Consider the following 14,763-nt stretch of genomic DNA (forward strand, 5'->3'; position numbering starts at 1 on the left):
TTATCATCTCATTTTTTACAGCATGGCCGCTCAGACTCGTACAGGGTCGCAACGTTACCAAAAATTCGCGACGACAACAAAACGGCCGACGGGATGTACAAGGTATTCACAGCGGTCCGCTGTGGCTCTCTCCATTTCTTATTTCTCGCAATTTCTTCCCCTCTTCTCTCCGGGGTTTGCTTCATCGACGGCGTATTTTCTCCGTCCTCGAATCTCTTCTGCAATCATCTTTTCTTTCTTCTCCCGCGGAGAATCAATCTTTCTCTCTCTGTCTCTCAACTAACCACTTTTCGTCATTTCGCTCTAACGATCACGTCAGATTCTCCCGTAATATTCCCTCCAATTCGGTATTCATCTAAAAATACCACTTTACGTGCTCCTTTTTTTTTATTACTATTCTTTTTAACTTTTGCCAATCTTCTTCCTCTCTATAATCCAACCAAGGGGAATTTTTCAGCGATCTGGTGTTATTCTTCTGCGTAGTATTCGATGTTAAATTACTAACACGTTTCACGATCTATTTTCTCTTACAATAAGATATCTCGTAATAAATTTCTTTATTCTTTTTAGAAATCTTTCTTAACCCTCTATCGCATTTTTTATGACGAATTGAGAAAAATATATTAATATTAGTCCATTTAAAAATGAAATAAATAATAACAGCATTCTTACTTTTTTTAAAATTATTGCATTCCTGTATGAATTTTGCGTGTATTTTGAAATTTAAATTAATGTTGTATCAAATTATTATTTAAGTTAATAAATTTTAAATTTAAGTCAAGTTCTTTAATTGGGAACGGAATGCAATGGAGGGTTGATTCATTTCTAACGATAATCACTCAATATATATTACAATTTTTCTTACGCTTTACATTTTTCTTTATCACTTCTTCGTTTCTTTCTTTCTTTCTGGTGGTCGGTACTAACTACGTATACTATTTCTTTCGCACAATATAACATCAAGTATTAGTCATATTCGTTATGACACTAATTACTAACACGTTTCACGAAGCATTGTGTGCATTATATCACACGATGTTGGAATTCACTTTTTGGGTGAATTTCATTTGTCGATTTCGCTTGGGTGTATTTAAGTGTGATTGATTAATCTCGTGACAATTCTACGTTGAAGATGTAATTAATATTCTTGCGAATAAGGTCTCCGAGGTATTTTAATTAAGTTCTACTCGCATCGAGGATATCTCTGTGGTATTAGGTGGTGGAAAGTAATTTTTAACTCTGATCTAATATCTCGTTCTTGACCCTTCCGTTATCCTTTAATGATTAAAACGAAGATATGCATAAAATGTTGAAAAAAGATTTTTTTCTTTGTAAAAAGAAGAGAAACAATATTTTTTTTTATTATAATATTCTCGAACGCTTGTACTATTCTACTCTCTGTCATTAATCACTCACTTGTTAATATCCCTCGACGATTAATTCCTTTATTCCTCGATCAATATCGATCGTTTCGATAATCTCTCTAATCTTCTCTTTCTTATTTCTGCGAAACAGTCGCGGCGGAAGAATCCAAAGCGGAGGACGGACAATTTAGAGGACCTGAAACAGGAGTTGGACATTGACTTCCACAAAATTACACCCGAGGAACTGTATCAAAGGTTTCAGACGCACCCCGAAAACGTAAGTTGTTCTTAAAATTCGAAATACATGCTTCCTCCATTCCTTTCCAAAATACTTTCCCATTTCTAGAATAATAATCGACCTCTGAGGCGAACAGATTTCTCATTCTTTCGCGCCTCGATCGATCGGGTTATTTAAAGCTCTCTCGAGTATCATCGCTGACACGAAATTCCTGATGTCTCCTATAATGGATGCATTCCTCTCCTTAACCCTCCTCGATCTCGATCTAAATGGACGATCCAAACAAGGAGATATCGATGGGAAGAATATTTGTTCTCTTGGAATAACATTAATGGACGATTGCAGGGCCTCAGCCACGCGAAGGCGAAAGAGAATCTGGAGAGGGACGGGCCAAACTCGCTGACGCCACCGAAACAGACGCCCGAATGGGTGAAATTCTGTAAAAATCTGTTCGGCGGTTTCGCGTTGCTGTTGTGGATCGGCGCGATCCTCTGCTTCATCGCGTACTCGATCCAAGCGTCGACGAGCGAGGATCCGAACGACGACAATCTGTACCTGGGCATCGTGTTGGCGGCGGTCGTCATAGTCACGGGTATATTCTCGTATTACCAGGAGAGCAAGTCGAGCAAGATCATGGAATCGTTCAAGAACATGGTACCCCAAATCGCGATCGTGATCAGGGAAGGCGAGAAATTGACGTTGAAGGCGGAGGAGTTGGTGCTCGGCGACGTGGTCGAGGTAAAGTTCGGGGATCGCATACCGGCCGACATCCGTATCATCGAGTCAAGGGGATTCAAAGTGGACAACAGCTCGTTGACGGGCGAATCCGAGCCCCAGTCGAGATCCCCCGAGTTCACGAACGAGAACCCGTTGGAGACGAAGAACCTCGCCTTCTTCTCCACGAACGCCGTTGAGGGGACAGCGAAGGGAGTGGTGATCTGCTGTGGCGATCAGACAGTGATGGGAAGGATTGCCGGCCTGGCATCCGGCCTTGATACTGGTGAAACGCCGATCGCTAAGGAGATTCATCATTTCATCCACCTGATCACGGGGGTGGCCGTATTCCTCGGTGTGACCTTCTTCATCATAGCCTTCATACTCGGTTACCATTGGCTCGACGCTGTCATCTTCCTGATCGGTATCATCGTCGCGAACGTGCCGGAGGGTTTGCTGGCCACGGTCACGGTGTGCCTCACGTTGACCGCGAAACGGATGGCCTCGAAGAATTGCCTGGTGAAGAATCTCGAGGCGGTGGAGACGTTGGGCTCGACCTCGACCATCTGCTCGGACAAGACGGGCACCCTCACCCAGAACCGTATGACCGTTGCCCACATGTGGTTCGACAATCAGATCATCGAGGCGGACACGACCGAGGATCAATCCGGATTGCAGTACGACCGCACGAGCCCGGGCTTCAAGGCGTTGGCAAAGATCGCCACGCTGTGCAACCGCGCCGAGTTCAAAGCCGGCCAGGAGGACAAGCCGATCCTGAAGAGGGAGGTGAACGGGGACGCGTCCGAGGCTGCCCTGTTGAAGTGCATGGAGCTCGCCCTGGGCGACGTGATGGGCATAAGGAAACGCAATAAGAAAGTGTGCGAGATACCGTTCAACTCGACCAACAAGTACCAGGTCTCGATCCACGAGTCGGACAACCCGGACGATCCTAGACACCTGCTCGTGATGAAGGGAGCGCCGGAGAGGATCCTGGATCGTTGCTCGACCATATTCATCGGCGGGAAGGAGAAGGTGCTCGACGAGGAGATGAAGGAGGCGTTCAACAACGCCTACCTCGAGCTCGGCGGCCTTGGTGAACGCGTGCTCGGCTTCTGCGACTACATACTGCCGTCCGACAAATTCCCGATCGGCTTCAAGTTCAACTGCGACGACCCGAACTTCCCTGTAGACGGACTCCGCTTTGTGGGCCTCATGTCTATGATCGACCCGCCCAGGGCTGCGGTGCCCGACGCGGTCGCCAAGTGCCGTTCAGCCGGCATCAAGGTCATCATGGTAACCGGTGACCACCCGATCACTGCCAAAGCCATTGCCAAATCTGTCGGCATCATCTCCGAAGGTCTGTTCCTCCTCCATTATCGCTCTGCGAAACGAACTTGAGAATGTAATATGAATTATTATTATTGAGGATGTAATAATATGCGATAGTAGTAATAGCAGTAGCAATATTTTGCAATCTCCTCCTATTAGGAATGGAAATTTAGAGTAGAGAAGATCAGGATATTTGGTTGGATTGAAAATGGGAAATGTTGTTTGCTTTGATCAGGTAACGAGACCGTCGAGGACATTGCTCAACGGTTGAATATCCCCGTATCCGAAGTCAATCCTCGCGAGGCCAAAGCCGCCGTCATCCACGGAACCGAACTCAGGGAACTGAACTCCGACCAACTGGACGAGATCCTCAGGTACCACACCGAAATTGTGTTCGCCCGTACCTCGCCTCAGCAGAAGCTCATCATCGTCGAAGGCTGCCAGCGAATGGGCGCTATCGTCGCTGTGACCGGTACGCTTTCTCTCTCTCTCTCTCTCCAATCTTAAATCATTGCTCCCCTTTCGAATCCAATTTACAAATTCCCCAATTCCTTCTCTTCATCGAGAAATACTCGAAGAAACGTTGGTTTGTTCTAGGCGACGGCGTGAACGACTCCCCCGCGTTGAAGAAGGCAGACATAGGCGTGGCGATGGGTATCGCTGGCTCCGACGTGTCGAAGCAGGCGGCCGACATGATCCTTCTGGACGACAACTTCGCCTCGATCGTGACCGGTGTCGAGGAGGGCCGGTTGATCTTCGACAACCTGAAGAAATCCATCGCGTACACCCTCACCTCGAACATACCCGAGATCTCACCCTTCCTGGCGTTCATCCTTTGCGACATCCCCCTGCCCCTCGGCACCGTCACCATTCTCTGCATCGATCTGGGAACGGACATGGTGAGTAGTTGGTCGTCTTCCTCCTTCTTCCGTTTTCGACCTCTCGTCTCGACGTCGCGCCCCGCCGATCCATCATCCCCCTCGTGTTTCGTCGGGAGGAGGAGAGGCGGGGCGCGGTGGCGAAATTTCCAATTCGAATGGTCCCTCATCGAATTCTTCATCCTCGACAACGCTCCTCCAACGCGGGAGAAGAAAGAGGAGGAGGAGGAGGAGTGTTTCGATGGGGATATTTTGAGACGAGACGCGTTCTCGCATCTCGAGGCAGGATAATTGCAAGATTTTCAGCATTCGTTCGTGCGTCGGGGCTGGATACGAACGGCGGATACGCTCGATTATTGTAATGTCGTTTAAAACGGAATGATTGCCAGGTGCCGGCTATTTCGTTGGCGTACGAGCATGCCGAGTCGGATATAATGAAGAGAAGGCCTCGTGATCCGTACCGTGACAACCTCGTCAACGAAAGGTTTCTCATTCCCTTCCCCGGGGAAAAGATATACTAAGCTTTTCGGAGCACAATTGTTGTTTAGATAGATAGAGCTCCCTTAGGTAATCGCAGTATCGCCAGATATCGACCCGTAGGAGGCACCATTGGAAGCTAGTCTCTTCGTCACGAATTTGTAACTTTTTTTTTAAATTTAATTTAGGTGGACACTCGTTTCCTCTGCGGGAGGAACGGATCGGGAGGAATCTTGAAGGAGATCGTTTTTCTTTTTCTTCACATCGAATCTTATCGAAGAGAGGATCCTCCTTCTGATCGAGATCCAGTTTCTTGTTCTTCTCTGTTTAATCTTGTTAGAAAAAATTGTTTTTCTAAAGTATAAATATATATATATATATATTTTTACAACGATCTCGTTTGGATCTCGAATTGGAATGAGAATACTCCGATTGATTTCAGATGTAATTACATTTTTTTCCAGCACGATTTCACGAGGTTTTTTATATATTATATATATCAAATGTCTAAAAAAAAGAAGAGAATTGGACGGAATTTGGAAGGAATGATCGTCGAAACGACGACGATCGAACGAAAAATGAAAAACCGCCTTCCACACGAAAAATCCCTTCATCCCTCGTACACCATCCCGCCTCGTTGCTCCGATCGATTTAGTTCTGATTCAGTTTTGATTTTTTGCTTACCTTTTCTGCGTTTTCTCATCATGTGTTACTCGCCGAGCCGCAAGAATGCTGATTGAATTTCGATCTCGACGATACGAGAGAATATATATCTTCACTTTTCATTTCGAAACAAAAAATTCTTTCGTGGCGAATTTCTTTTTTGCTTTCTCTCGATTCTCCATATTTTTTTCTTTTTTTTTTTTCTCGAAATGGAAGAAATTGATCAGCATCCTTGTATACCGCGGTTCAGCGAGAAAACGATATACTCATCATCATCATCATCATCATCATCATCATGTTCTAACCGTTGGCGTTGTTACTTGAGCCTTGATTGATAATGTGACGTCAGGTGCCAGCCATCTCACTTGCCTACGAGGAGGCAGAGAGCGATATTATGAAGCGACATCCACGAAACCCCTTCACTGACAAGCTAGTTAACGAAAGGTAACACATCATAACAAACATAAACTTGACCAAACAAAAAAAAAAAAACAAAACAAAAAAAAGAAAAAAAAGAAAGAAAAAAGAAAGATACTCTACTTACCACTGCTACTGTTATTACTACTACTACCACTACTACTATTACTACTACTACTATTACTGCAACTACTATACAAATACTATTACCACTTTACTTTACACCATGATCGACTTCTTTTTATGGTCGGAAAGCGTAATTGGTGACACGTGATCTCTCTTGATTCTTGAAAGTTTCTTCTGATAAATTCGATATATTCAACTTTCTATAGTTGTTATTTTTTTTTTTTAAATAATCGTGTAATCGAAGGTCGTAAGAATCTAAAAAGAAAAAGAAAAATTGAAAGAATACAAAATCGACAATTTTATCAAGAATCGAAAGATCACAAAGATCTCCATTACCTCGTCTATTGGTCGTCTATATACACCTCTTACTTATTCCTATGATTATTGTACAGTAGCTAGTTCGTTCTGTCTCGTATATATACTCGTTCTCGAACACACTTTGAAAAGAAAGAAAGAAAAAAAAAATATAATTGAAACAAAGGAAATACATATAATATAATAACGGGCACAGAGATTTTTCACGACACGTTTCTCAATATTCTGCAAAGATCGTAAAGAAAGAAAAAAAAGAAAGTATATACTCGTTGTCTCGTCACGAGCCAGAGACCTTCGTGGTAACTGTGGTAACGAGGTGACAACGAATTTCTCTCTCTCTCTCTCTCTCTATTTCTCTCTCTTCCTCTATCTCTCTCTATCTCTTTCTCTCTTTCGTCTCTCTCTCTCTCCCCCTTTCTTCTCGTGTACAAATTAATCCCTAGCCTGATTTTGTCCGTGTGTAAAAATTGTTGTGGATGTTGTATCTTTCTCCTCCACCCCCCCTCCTTCGTGCTTTTTATTTCTCGTTTTTTTTCTTTTCTTTTCTTTTCTTTTCTTTTGAAAAATATCGTTTCCCGAATTGATTACGATACGATATGTTTGTTTGAACGAAAGTTTGTTCGACCGACTGAACGACTAACAGTTATAACTTATAATGTACTAATCAATCGAGTGAATGCCACTTTTCAACTGATGCATCGCATTAAAGAGATCGGATGTAATAAAAAAAAAAAATGGATGAATAGAAATTCTTTTTTTTTTTTATTTGAACAACTGTTTAAACGATTGATACGCTTTTTTTTTTGCTTTATCGTAAGAAGAAAAAAAGAGGGAAAGCTTTCGTGGAAAGCTTTCGGTCGAAAACGCGAATTTAAAAAAAAAAAGAGATAAGATAAAATTCCGATGTATATAAATATATACACAGTATGGTTTCTGTTTAACTTTTTTTTTCTTTTCTTTTTCTTTTGATACATGATACGCGTGTATTGTATACATTCTTCTATTTCTTTTTCTGTCACTCTTGTGTTTCGCTTTGTAAGCGTTTGTTGATCGATACGCCAAAGGCTGTGGGTTTAATTTGTTCGATGCCTTTTGGTCAAGGGACTCAGGCTCATGCTAGGGGATGATAAATGATCGATGATCTAACAAGGTAACGGAGAATGGTGCACGAAGGTATAACACTCTGAGGGCATTTTGATAATTTGGGTATTACACTATTAGAGCTTTATTATCTCAACTTTTAATATATTCTATCTCTCTATTTCTTTATCTTTCTCTCTCTTTCTCTCTTTCTCTCTCTCACTCGATCTTTTTTCCTTTTATCCTCTCTTGTTTCGAGGTCGAATATTTGCTCCAAAGATGGATTGTAAATCTTGATCGATGACGTTTGCTCGTCCACGATTAATCGTTTGTGTCGATCGTTCGATCAAACAGTTTCATCAGAGGCAACACAAATTTATTCATTTGATGATTATATTTTATAAAAAAAAAAATTGTACAAAAGAATCTCTTTAAAATGAAAATACATACGTAGAATGAATTACGAAAAATCAAAAATTAAATACCAAAAAAAAAAAAAAAAGAAAGAAATTTTTTTTAAACAAAGAATCGTGGAACGAGCAATCGTGCAACTTTCTCTTTTCGATGATATTTCCTCTTCCCTCGAACGAACACGGAAAGAACACGAAAGAAATTGTAATTGCCAGTCAAACAGTCGCTTCAGATGATCTTCGCTTGTAATTAGTGTGTCATTTCGTTAAATGCCAAAGGTAAGCCGATCACTCTCTTTCTCTTTATCTAATCTATCTATATCTCTTCTCTATTTCTCTATTGAATCTATTTCTCTACTCCGTTTTTTCCAAGCTCGGCTTTTTCTTCGATATTATTCTTGCCCCCTCCCCCTCTTATTCTTGTTTCAAAACTTGTGTCGAAACCACCGTCGACCATCCGCCATGTTGGCCCCTCATCAAACTCTTTTTTTTTTTTTTCTTTTCCCCTCGTTTTTCATCGCACTTCTTTGACTTTCAATTCATCCAATGATGACGTATCGAAGTCTTTAAAAATACAAATTTTGATCTCTTCTCGATTTTCTTTTATATATATATATATATATATTCCCTTTTGTTCACAGTTCGATGAATGGAAAATGTATTTCACTTTCGATACGACACCATCATTATCACCACATTATTTTCATCTTTAGCGAGATATTACTTTATTTCGTGTATTTTTTTTTTTTTTTTTAGCATTTCTTTCAAGTATTTTTAACCTTATCGTCTTGTGTATCTCTTCCTTCATTATCTCTGGCTGCCTTTTACGCAACAAGCCAAGTTTGTCGTTGCTCTGCCTCGTTGAAAATTCAAGGATCTCAATCGTTTTTTTTTCTCCTCTTTCATTTTTTTCTTTTTCATTCTTTTTTTTTTTTTTATTGCTGCTTCATCCAGTAACCCGATGTAACATATTCCTTTTTTTCCAGTTAATCGATTGATATTATATTATACAAGGACGATGGTTCTCGAACGTTCATATATATATATATATATATATATATATATATATATTCACATATAAGTTAATTAATTCTAAAGAATACTTGTGATTTACTTTTCTTATTTTTGATCGAATCTTTTTCAAATTTCTCGAATCAAAAAAACATCAAACATCATGGCAGAAAATGAACAAATTTACACGGAAAGAACACATGTACAAAAAAGATATATAGAATGAATCGGTTGAAAAAAGAATTTTATTGCAAGATCAATATATAATAAATAATTCTCGATTTAATCTCAAGTAGTATACTGCAATTTTATTTAAAAAAAAAAAAAAGAATCCTACACGTCACAAAATGTGTCAAGATAGTTATCAGAAAGTTTATTAATAGAGATCGCTTCTGAGAGCCGTAATTAGTTGAATTCTCAATAATTCTAATTTGCATACAACTGAGTATATAATCGTTATATATTATATATTGTCGATATAATCGTTATATATTATATATTGTCTATATATCTATATATATTATATATTCATCCCCTTGATAATTATCATTATTATCGTTATTATCTATCATCACTGTCATCATTATCATCGGTATTATTAGCAACTATCGTTGATCCCCTTTCTCTGATCATCGTCATTTTATCATCATCATCATCATGATCGATATCATTATCCGCATTATCTCTCGATATATATATATATATCGATCCTCTCTCACGATTGTTCACACTACTCTCTTCTCTTGTTACAACTTTTTTTTTTTTACTATTTATTATTATTATTATACGCCACCATTATGACCATTATGACACCATCAGCATATTTATTATTACTACTACTAGTTAACTAGTATTACTATTACTATTATTACTATCATTAAAAAAGTAGCTACGGGAATTTTTTATTACTATCTTTTTTTATCAATATATATATATATATATTTTTTCACACAGCTGTGCCGCTGCTACCTCTATTGTATTTTATACATTATCATTGTTCAACCTATATATTTATTATATATATTTTTTTTTTTTTTTTTTTACTTTCCATCACTGGAATAATGATCCATGCATAAGACGCATACTTCTCAACGAACGTAACGGAACGTGAAAAAGGAAACGTTGACATTGAGGAAAAAAAAAAAAAATATCGTACCAAAAAATGAAATACACGAAAGTGAAGAGAATATTATCACGAGAAAGATAAAAAAAAAAATGGAAATCGGGCGACAAACGACGCTAAAAGTCGACTCTCTACAGAAAAAAAAGAAAAAGAAAAAAGAAAAGTAACGATAAAAAGGATATATAGCACAGTTTGTACATTTTTTTAGGCGTCATGATTTCTTCTTTGCAGTTTTTTATTCTTTACAGTCCTCTCACATTTTATTCTGTAATGCGCTGTGCCTACTACCGCCGCTGCCTTCTACCACTTCTGCGACTGGCAACTTTCTAACGATCGTCCAACGAGAATTTATATATATATTTTTTATTATTATCATTATTATTATTATTATTATTACTATTATTACTGAGAATACCTACCTTTTTTGCCGAAACGAAAATTTCTTGCTAATCGTCGCCCCATCTCACCGACCCGATCTGCATTTCCATATATATATAGTGATAACAGGGGAGGAACAAGGTTGTTTGTTGATTCCTCGTGCGTTAGAGAGACTGTGCATCATCCTTTTCTTTTTTTTCAAAGTGAACATATTTCGAATTGAAATTTAATCTAAAGATTGAAGAGAGAAGAAAGAAATTGTAATCTAAAGATCGAATCAAATTCTAAGTTACTTTGTCCATTTATAAATATGCAAATTTTTTTTAACAATAACAATCGGTCTCTCTGCGCGTCGAGGGATCACGTGCCTGAAGATACTAACAAAAATGAAGCTTGAATATTTAATCGGGGTGCACGAAAGAGTAGGGAATTTGGAAAGAAGAAAATTGAAATATAATAATAACAATATCTGGTAAATTTCGTGACTCGAGGATCGATAAAATTTTTTTACGATTCTCCTATCACTGTCAGAAAATAAATAAACAAATTAATTAACGAATAATTAATAAATTCAATTTATTTATACCATATTTCTCCAAAAGAGAGTTCTTCTTTTATTAATTCTCTTTTGGAAGAAGAAAGAAAAAGAAGGGAAGAAAATCGAAAATAAAAAAGAGAAGATTATAATACGCTGTGTATCTATCTCTTTCTCTGGTCGGCCATGTTTGCCCCAAACCAGGTCACGTGACGATTCCTGACTCTTTTGAATGCACAATTTAAATTTTTGTAAATATAATTTTGTAAATATGCATACATGTACATATATATATATATTTTTTTCTATACTTCTATCTTGTGTACGGTGTACGGGGTGGCTGGTACACGTATTTTTTCTAATCAATGGTGGATGGCAGGTGCCGGCCATCTCGCTAGCTTACGAGGCACCGGAGTCGGACATTATGAAACGGCAGCCCCGCGATCCTTACAGAGACAATCTTGTCAACCGAAGGTGGGTCTCCCAGCTACCCACCAAGAGAAAACCAATACACTACTACCTAGCAGAAAAAAATTCCATGCACTCACTATCCTGCAGACATTGTACACACGTTAATAACACACACGACACGTACACGCAACGTACATACATACGAAAAAAAAGAAGATTTATACAGAAGACACGAGTCATACATCATGGATCGGTTGGAGAAATGATATCGGTTTCGTGATAGATTAATTTGCTTAACTTGAACGATTCGATAAATATTGTAAAAATTTATATATGATCTTTTATAGTTTTTTATATTTAATAATCGATACAGGTGAATTAATTTAGAATAAAGAATGTGTTTCAATATTCGTGAAATGAATATATTATATCGAGAAAGCCGATGTGATCTTCTCGATCGATCCTGTATGATGCGTTGGAAATGGTCAAATGTTTACCGATCATTATTTTGAGAGACGTAATTTGCTCTTTCTTTTTTTTTAACTAGAAATTGGAAATTTTTATTATTTTTTTGAAAACAGCTTTTTTAAAAAGATGCTTCGATTTTAGAATTTTTATTGGAGATGTTCGAGATAAATTTATTTAAGATTGACAATCTTAAAAAATCATATTGGTTTTTAATCGAATATTTTTATTTAAACATTACTGAGTTTTCTAATAAAATGATTTTCTATTATTTAATAATAAGATTCACGTTCTCAGATCAATAAAAAATTATTCATATCTATTTCGAAAACTATCGTTTAAATTATTGATAAAAAATTTTATCGAATTCAATCGCGTACAGTTATATATTTGATCCGTTTCACGCATCGTACCCGACGCGTACGTATGCGTGCACGCACATGCACGCACGCATACACGACACATGATTGTTACACACTTCATTGACAGAGTGTCTACTGAAATGTCGGAATCGTACATTTTGTTTTCTTTGAACTACAGATCTCTCATTGTCTCGATGGTCACTCGCTTGATCTTTATTTTCTTATTACTGCACGCGACAAATGATGAAGTGTTCTTTTTTATATATATATATATCGTTCTTTATTGTGTGCACTTTCGTCTGCACTTCCGTCTTTCGAAAGAAAACAATAAAAAGAATAGTGAAAATCGTTCAGAAAAATTTAACACGCTTAACGCAAGATCCAATTCGTGAATCCAATTTCGAAGTACCACGTTTTTGAAGTAATTGAAAAAGATATATTAAATTGGAGAAATCTTAATTTCTTTTTTTCTCTCTCTCTAATCGTTATTAATAAATATTCGAGAGATTTGTCGAAGAAATTCAATGTATACAACCGTTAGAAAAAAAAGAAATTATATATATATTTATACGATGAGAAGAAAAAAAAAATGTAAAGAAAATTACAAAAAGAAAAGGAGAAAATTCTGAAAAAGTTCTCGGTTGACACTCTACGCCTTCGAAGGCTTTTAAGAAACACAAAATCTCTAGGAAATAATCTAGTTGATTAGTTGATAGCACAAGCAAGTATCTATAATCTAGGAAAATAACAATGTTGGGAATGCCGAATGCTTTAGCCACACTTAGTGAAAAAAAAAACAAAAAAAAAAATTCCAAATCCACGATTCGAAACGACTAACCGCCTATGATTCGTCTTGCGCCTTTAATCGAAAGACCTTGTATGGTCCAGCTTATTTTTTTTCTTCTTTTTTTTCCAAACCTAACATATTTTTATAACAATTGCACTACGTATGTGTGCAATGATTGATAATTGCTGAAAGCAGTAGAAAGTATACTAAAAAAGAAAAAAAAATATACGATAGAAAAAGAAGAAAATAGAATAGTAGAGAGAAAACGAATGGAAAGAGTAAAAAAAAAAAAAAAAAAAAAAAAGAGCGAGCAACAGCTGAACTTGAAGCTTTGAAACTTAGCGATATATTTGCGATAACTAATAACGATATCGATGACAATATATAGCACGGCCTATAGTTACATAGAGAGCAACAATATCGAGCTGAAAATTAACTGATCGAATATTACTAGCTACAAGGCTGATTGACGTTGAAACGATGACACGAATGACGTGAGATATAGTGGGTCACTAACAGCTTGTAAACTTTTTTTATTTTCATAGCCTTCGACGCCTTTTCTCTTCTAGCCAGCTCTATTTCTCTCCGTCCTGATTTTCTATACGACCGATTCGTATACCGAGCCATCTGAGCTTTCTAGCCTTATATGATTTTTATTTTTTCTTTTTTATTATCATTACTACTACTACTACTACTACTACTATTATTATTATTACTATTCGATCTGCAACGCCTTTACCAAGCTAAATGAGACTGATGATAATGCGTGACACTCACTGTTGCATGGGAATGTCGCTTATTATTGTGTTTATTATTGTGGAGTCGATCAATGTGATTGGATCATTCCATTCCTTTTTTTCAATATTTGAACAATTTTTAGAGAAATTTGAAATACCAATGGAAGAGAGATAATCGAAATTTGTTTAACTCGAGAGAAATATAAAGTAGAAGGGTAATAAATAAAATTAATTGATTCGTCATCTTAAAAACCAGTTCGAAAAATATTGTATTGAGAATGGAAGGAAGATAAATTTTTAAAGATTTCTAGATTAATTGTTCAACTCCACGATTAAATGGAAAACACACACGTATACCAATGAAGATATATACTTGTCGCTGCTTCGACTCGTTCTAACCTAACCTAACAAAGCCAACGTCTCACGGTTCGACTTCGAGCGAAATTATATTATTTGCATGCATTATTTGCTTTGCTCGATCATTTCTTTTTTTTTTTTTTCCCCCGCAAATCGTGAGGCTTGGCGACTTGGCCAATCCAGAAATCGTTGAAATGTTGTGCGCGTGTCTCTGTGCTTTGTGTGGCATGCCTCAGTGTCAAGAACCGATCGTGTTGTTTCCGCCTACACTCGGTAAGTAATCCGCATTTCGATCAATAGGTGACTACGGCTTCCGTAGTTTAGTTTATTAACACCACCTTAGGCTGTTAGAGGCGAACTTAGATGATTAGTGGCATACACGTATACCATATACCAGTGCTTCGTCTGACTTTCAAAGAGTTTTCCAATAGTTTTCGTTCCATGGAAAAGAGAATTACACAATAGTTTTGGAAAGAATAAAAATTTTAGTAAAGCGTAGTTAAAGCTAGCCAAAGTATCCTGATTAGATGATCCTTCTTAGATCTAACAATCTATCTAGTCTCCAGCTAAATAATAGAAATTTGCT

At 37.7% G+C, this 14,763-nt stretch overlaps 1 protein-coding gene across 9 annotated transcripts in view; it reads left to right on the plus strand.

Moving 5' to 3' along the window:
- LOC411083 (sodium/potassium-transporting ATPase subunit alpha) overlaps window positions 1-14,763 on the plus strand; it is a 118,549-nt gene that overhangs the window by 98,599 nt on the left and 5,187 nt on the right. For 3 of the 9 annotated variants that reach the window (XM_006564159.3, XM_026441029.1, XM_026441030.1), the window contains exons 2-7: window positions 22-102; window positions 1,516-1,641; window positions 1,948-3,673; window positions 3,881-4,117; window positions 4,243-4,544; window positions 6,013-6,107. In XM_006564159.3, the coding sequence (XP_006564222.1) occupies window positions 22-102; window positions 1,516-1,641; window positions 1,948-3,673; window positions 3,881-4,117; window positions 4,243-4,544; window positions 6,013-6,107 (2,567 nt within the window). Of the gene's footprint in view, window positions 1-21; window positions 103-1,515; window positions 1,642-1,947; window positions 3,674-3,880; window positions 4,118-4,242; window positions 4,545-4,912; window positions 5,008-6,012; window positions 6,108-11,424; window positions 11,533-14,763 lie in introns of all 9 variants that reach the window. The other 6 variants (XM_026441031.1, XM_026441032.1, XM_026441033.1 and 3 more) reach the window with 4 other exon arrangements.

The sequence above is a fragment of the Apis mellifera genome, linkage group LG5, assembly GCF_003254395.2.
Source record: "Apis mellifera strain DH4 linkage group LG5, Amel_HAv3.1, whole genome shotgun sequence".
Classification (NCBI taxonomy): Eukaryota; Metazoa; Arthropoda; class Insecta; order Hymenoptera; family Apidae; genus Apis; species Apis mellifera.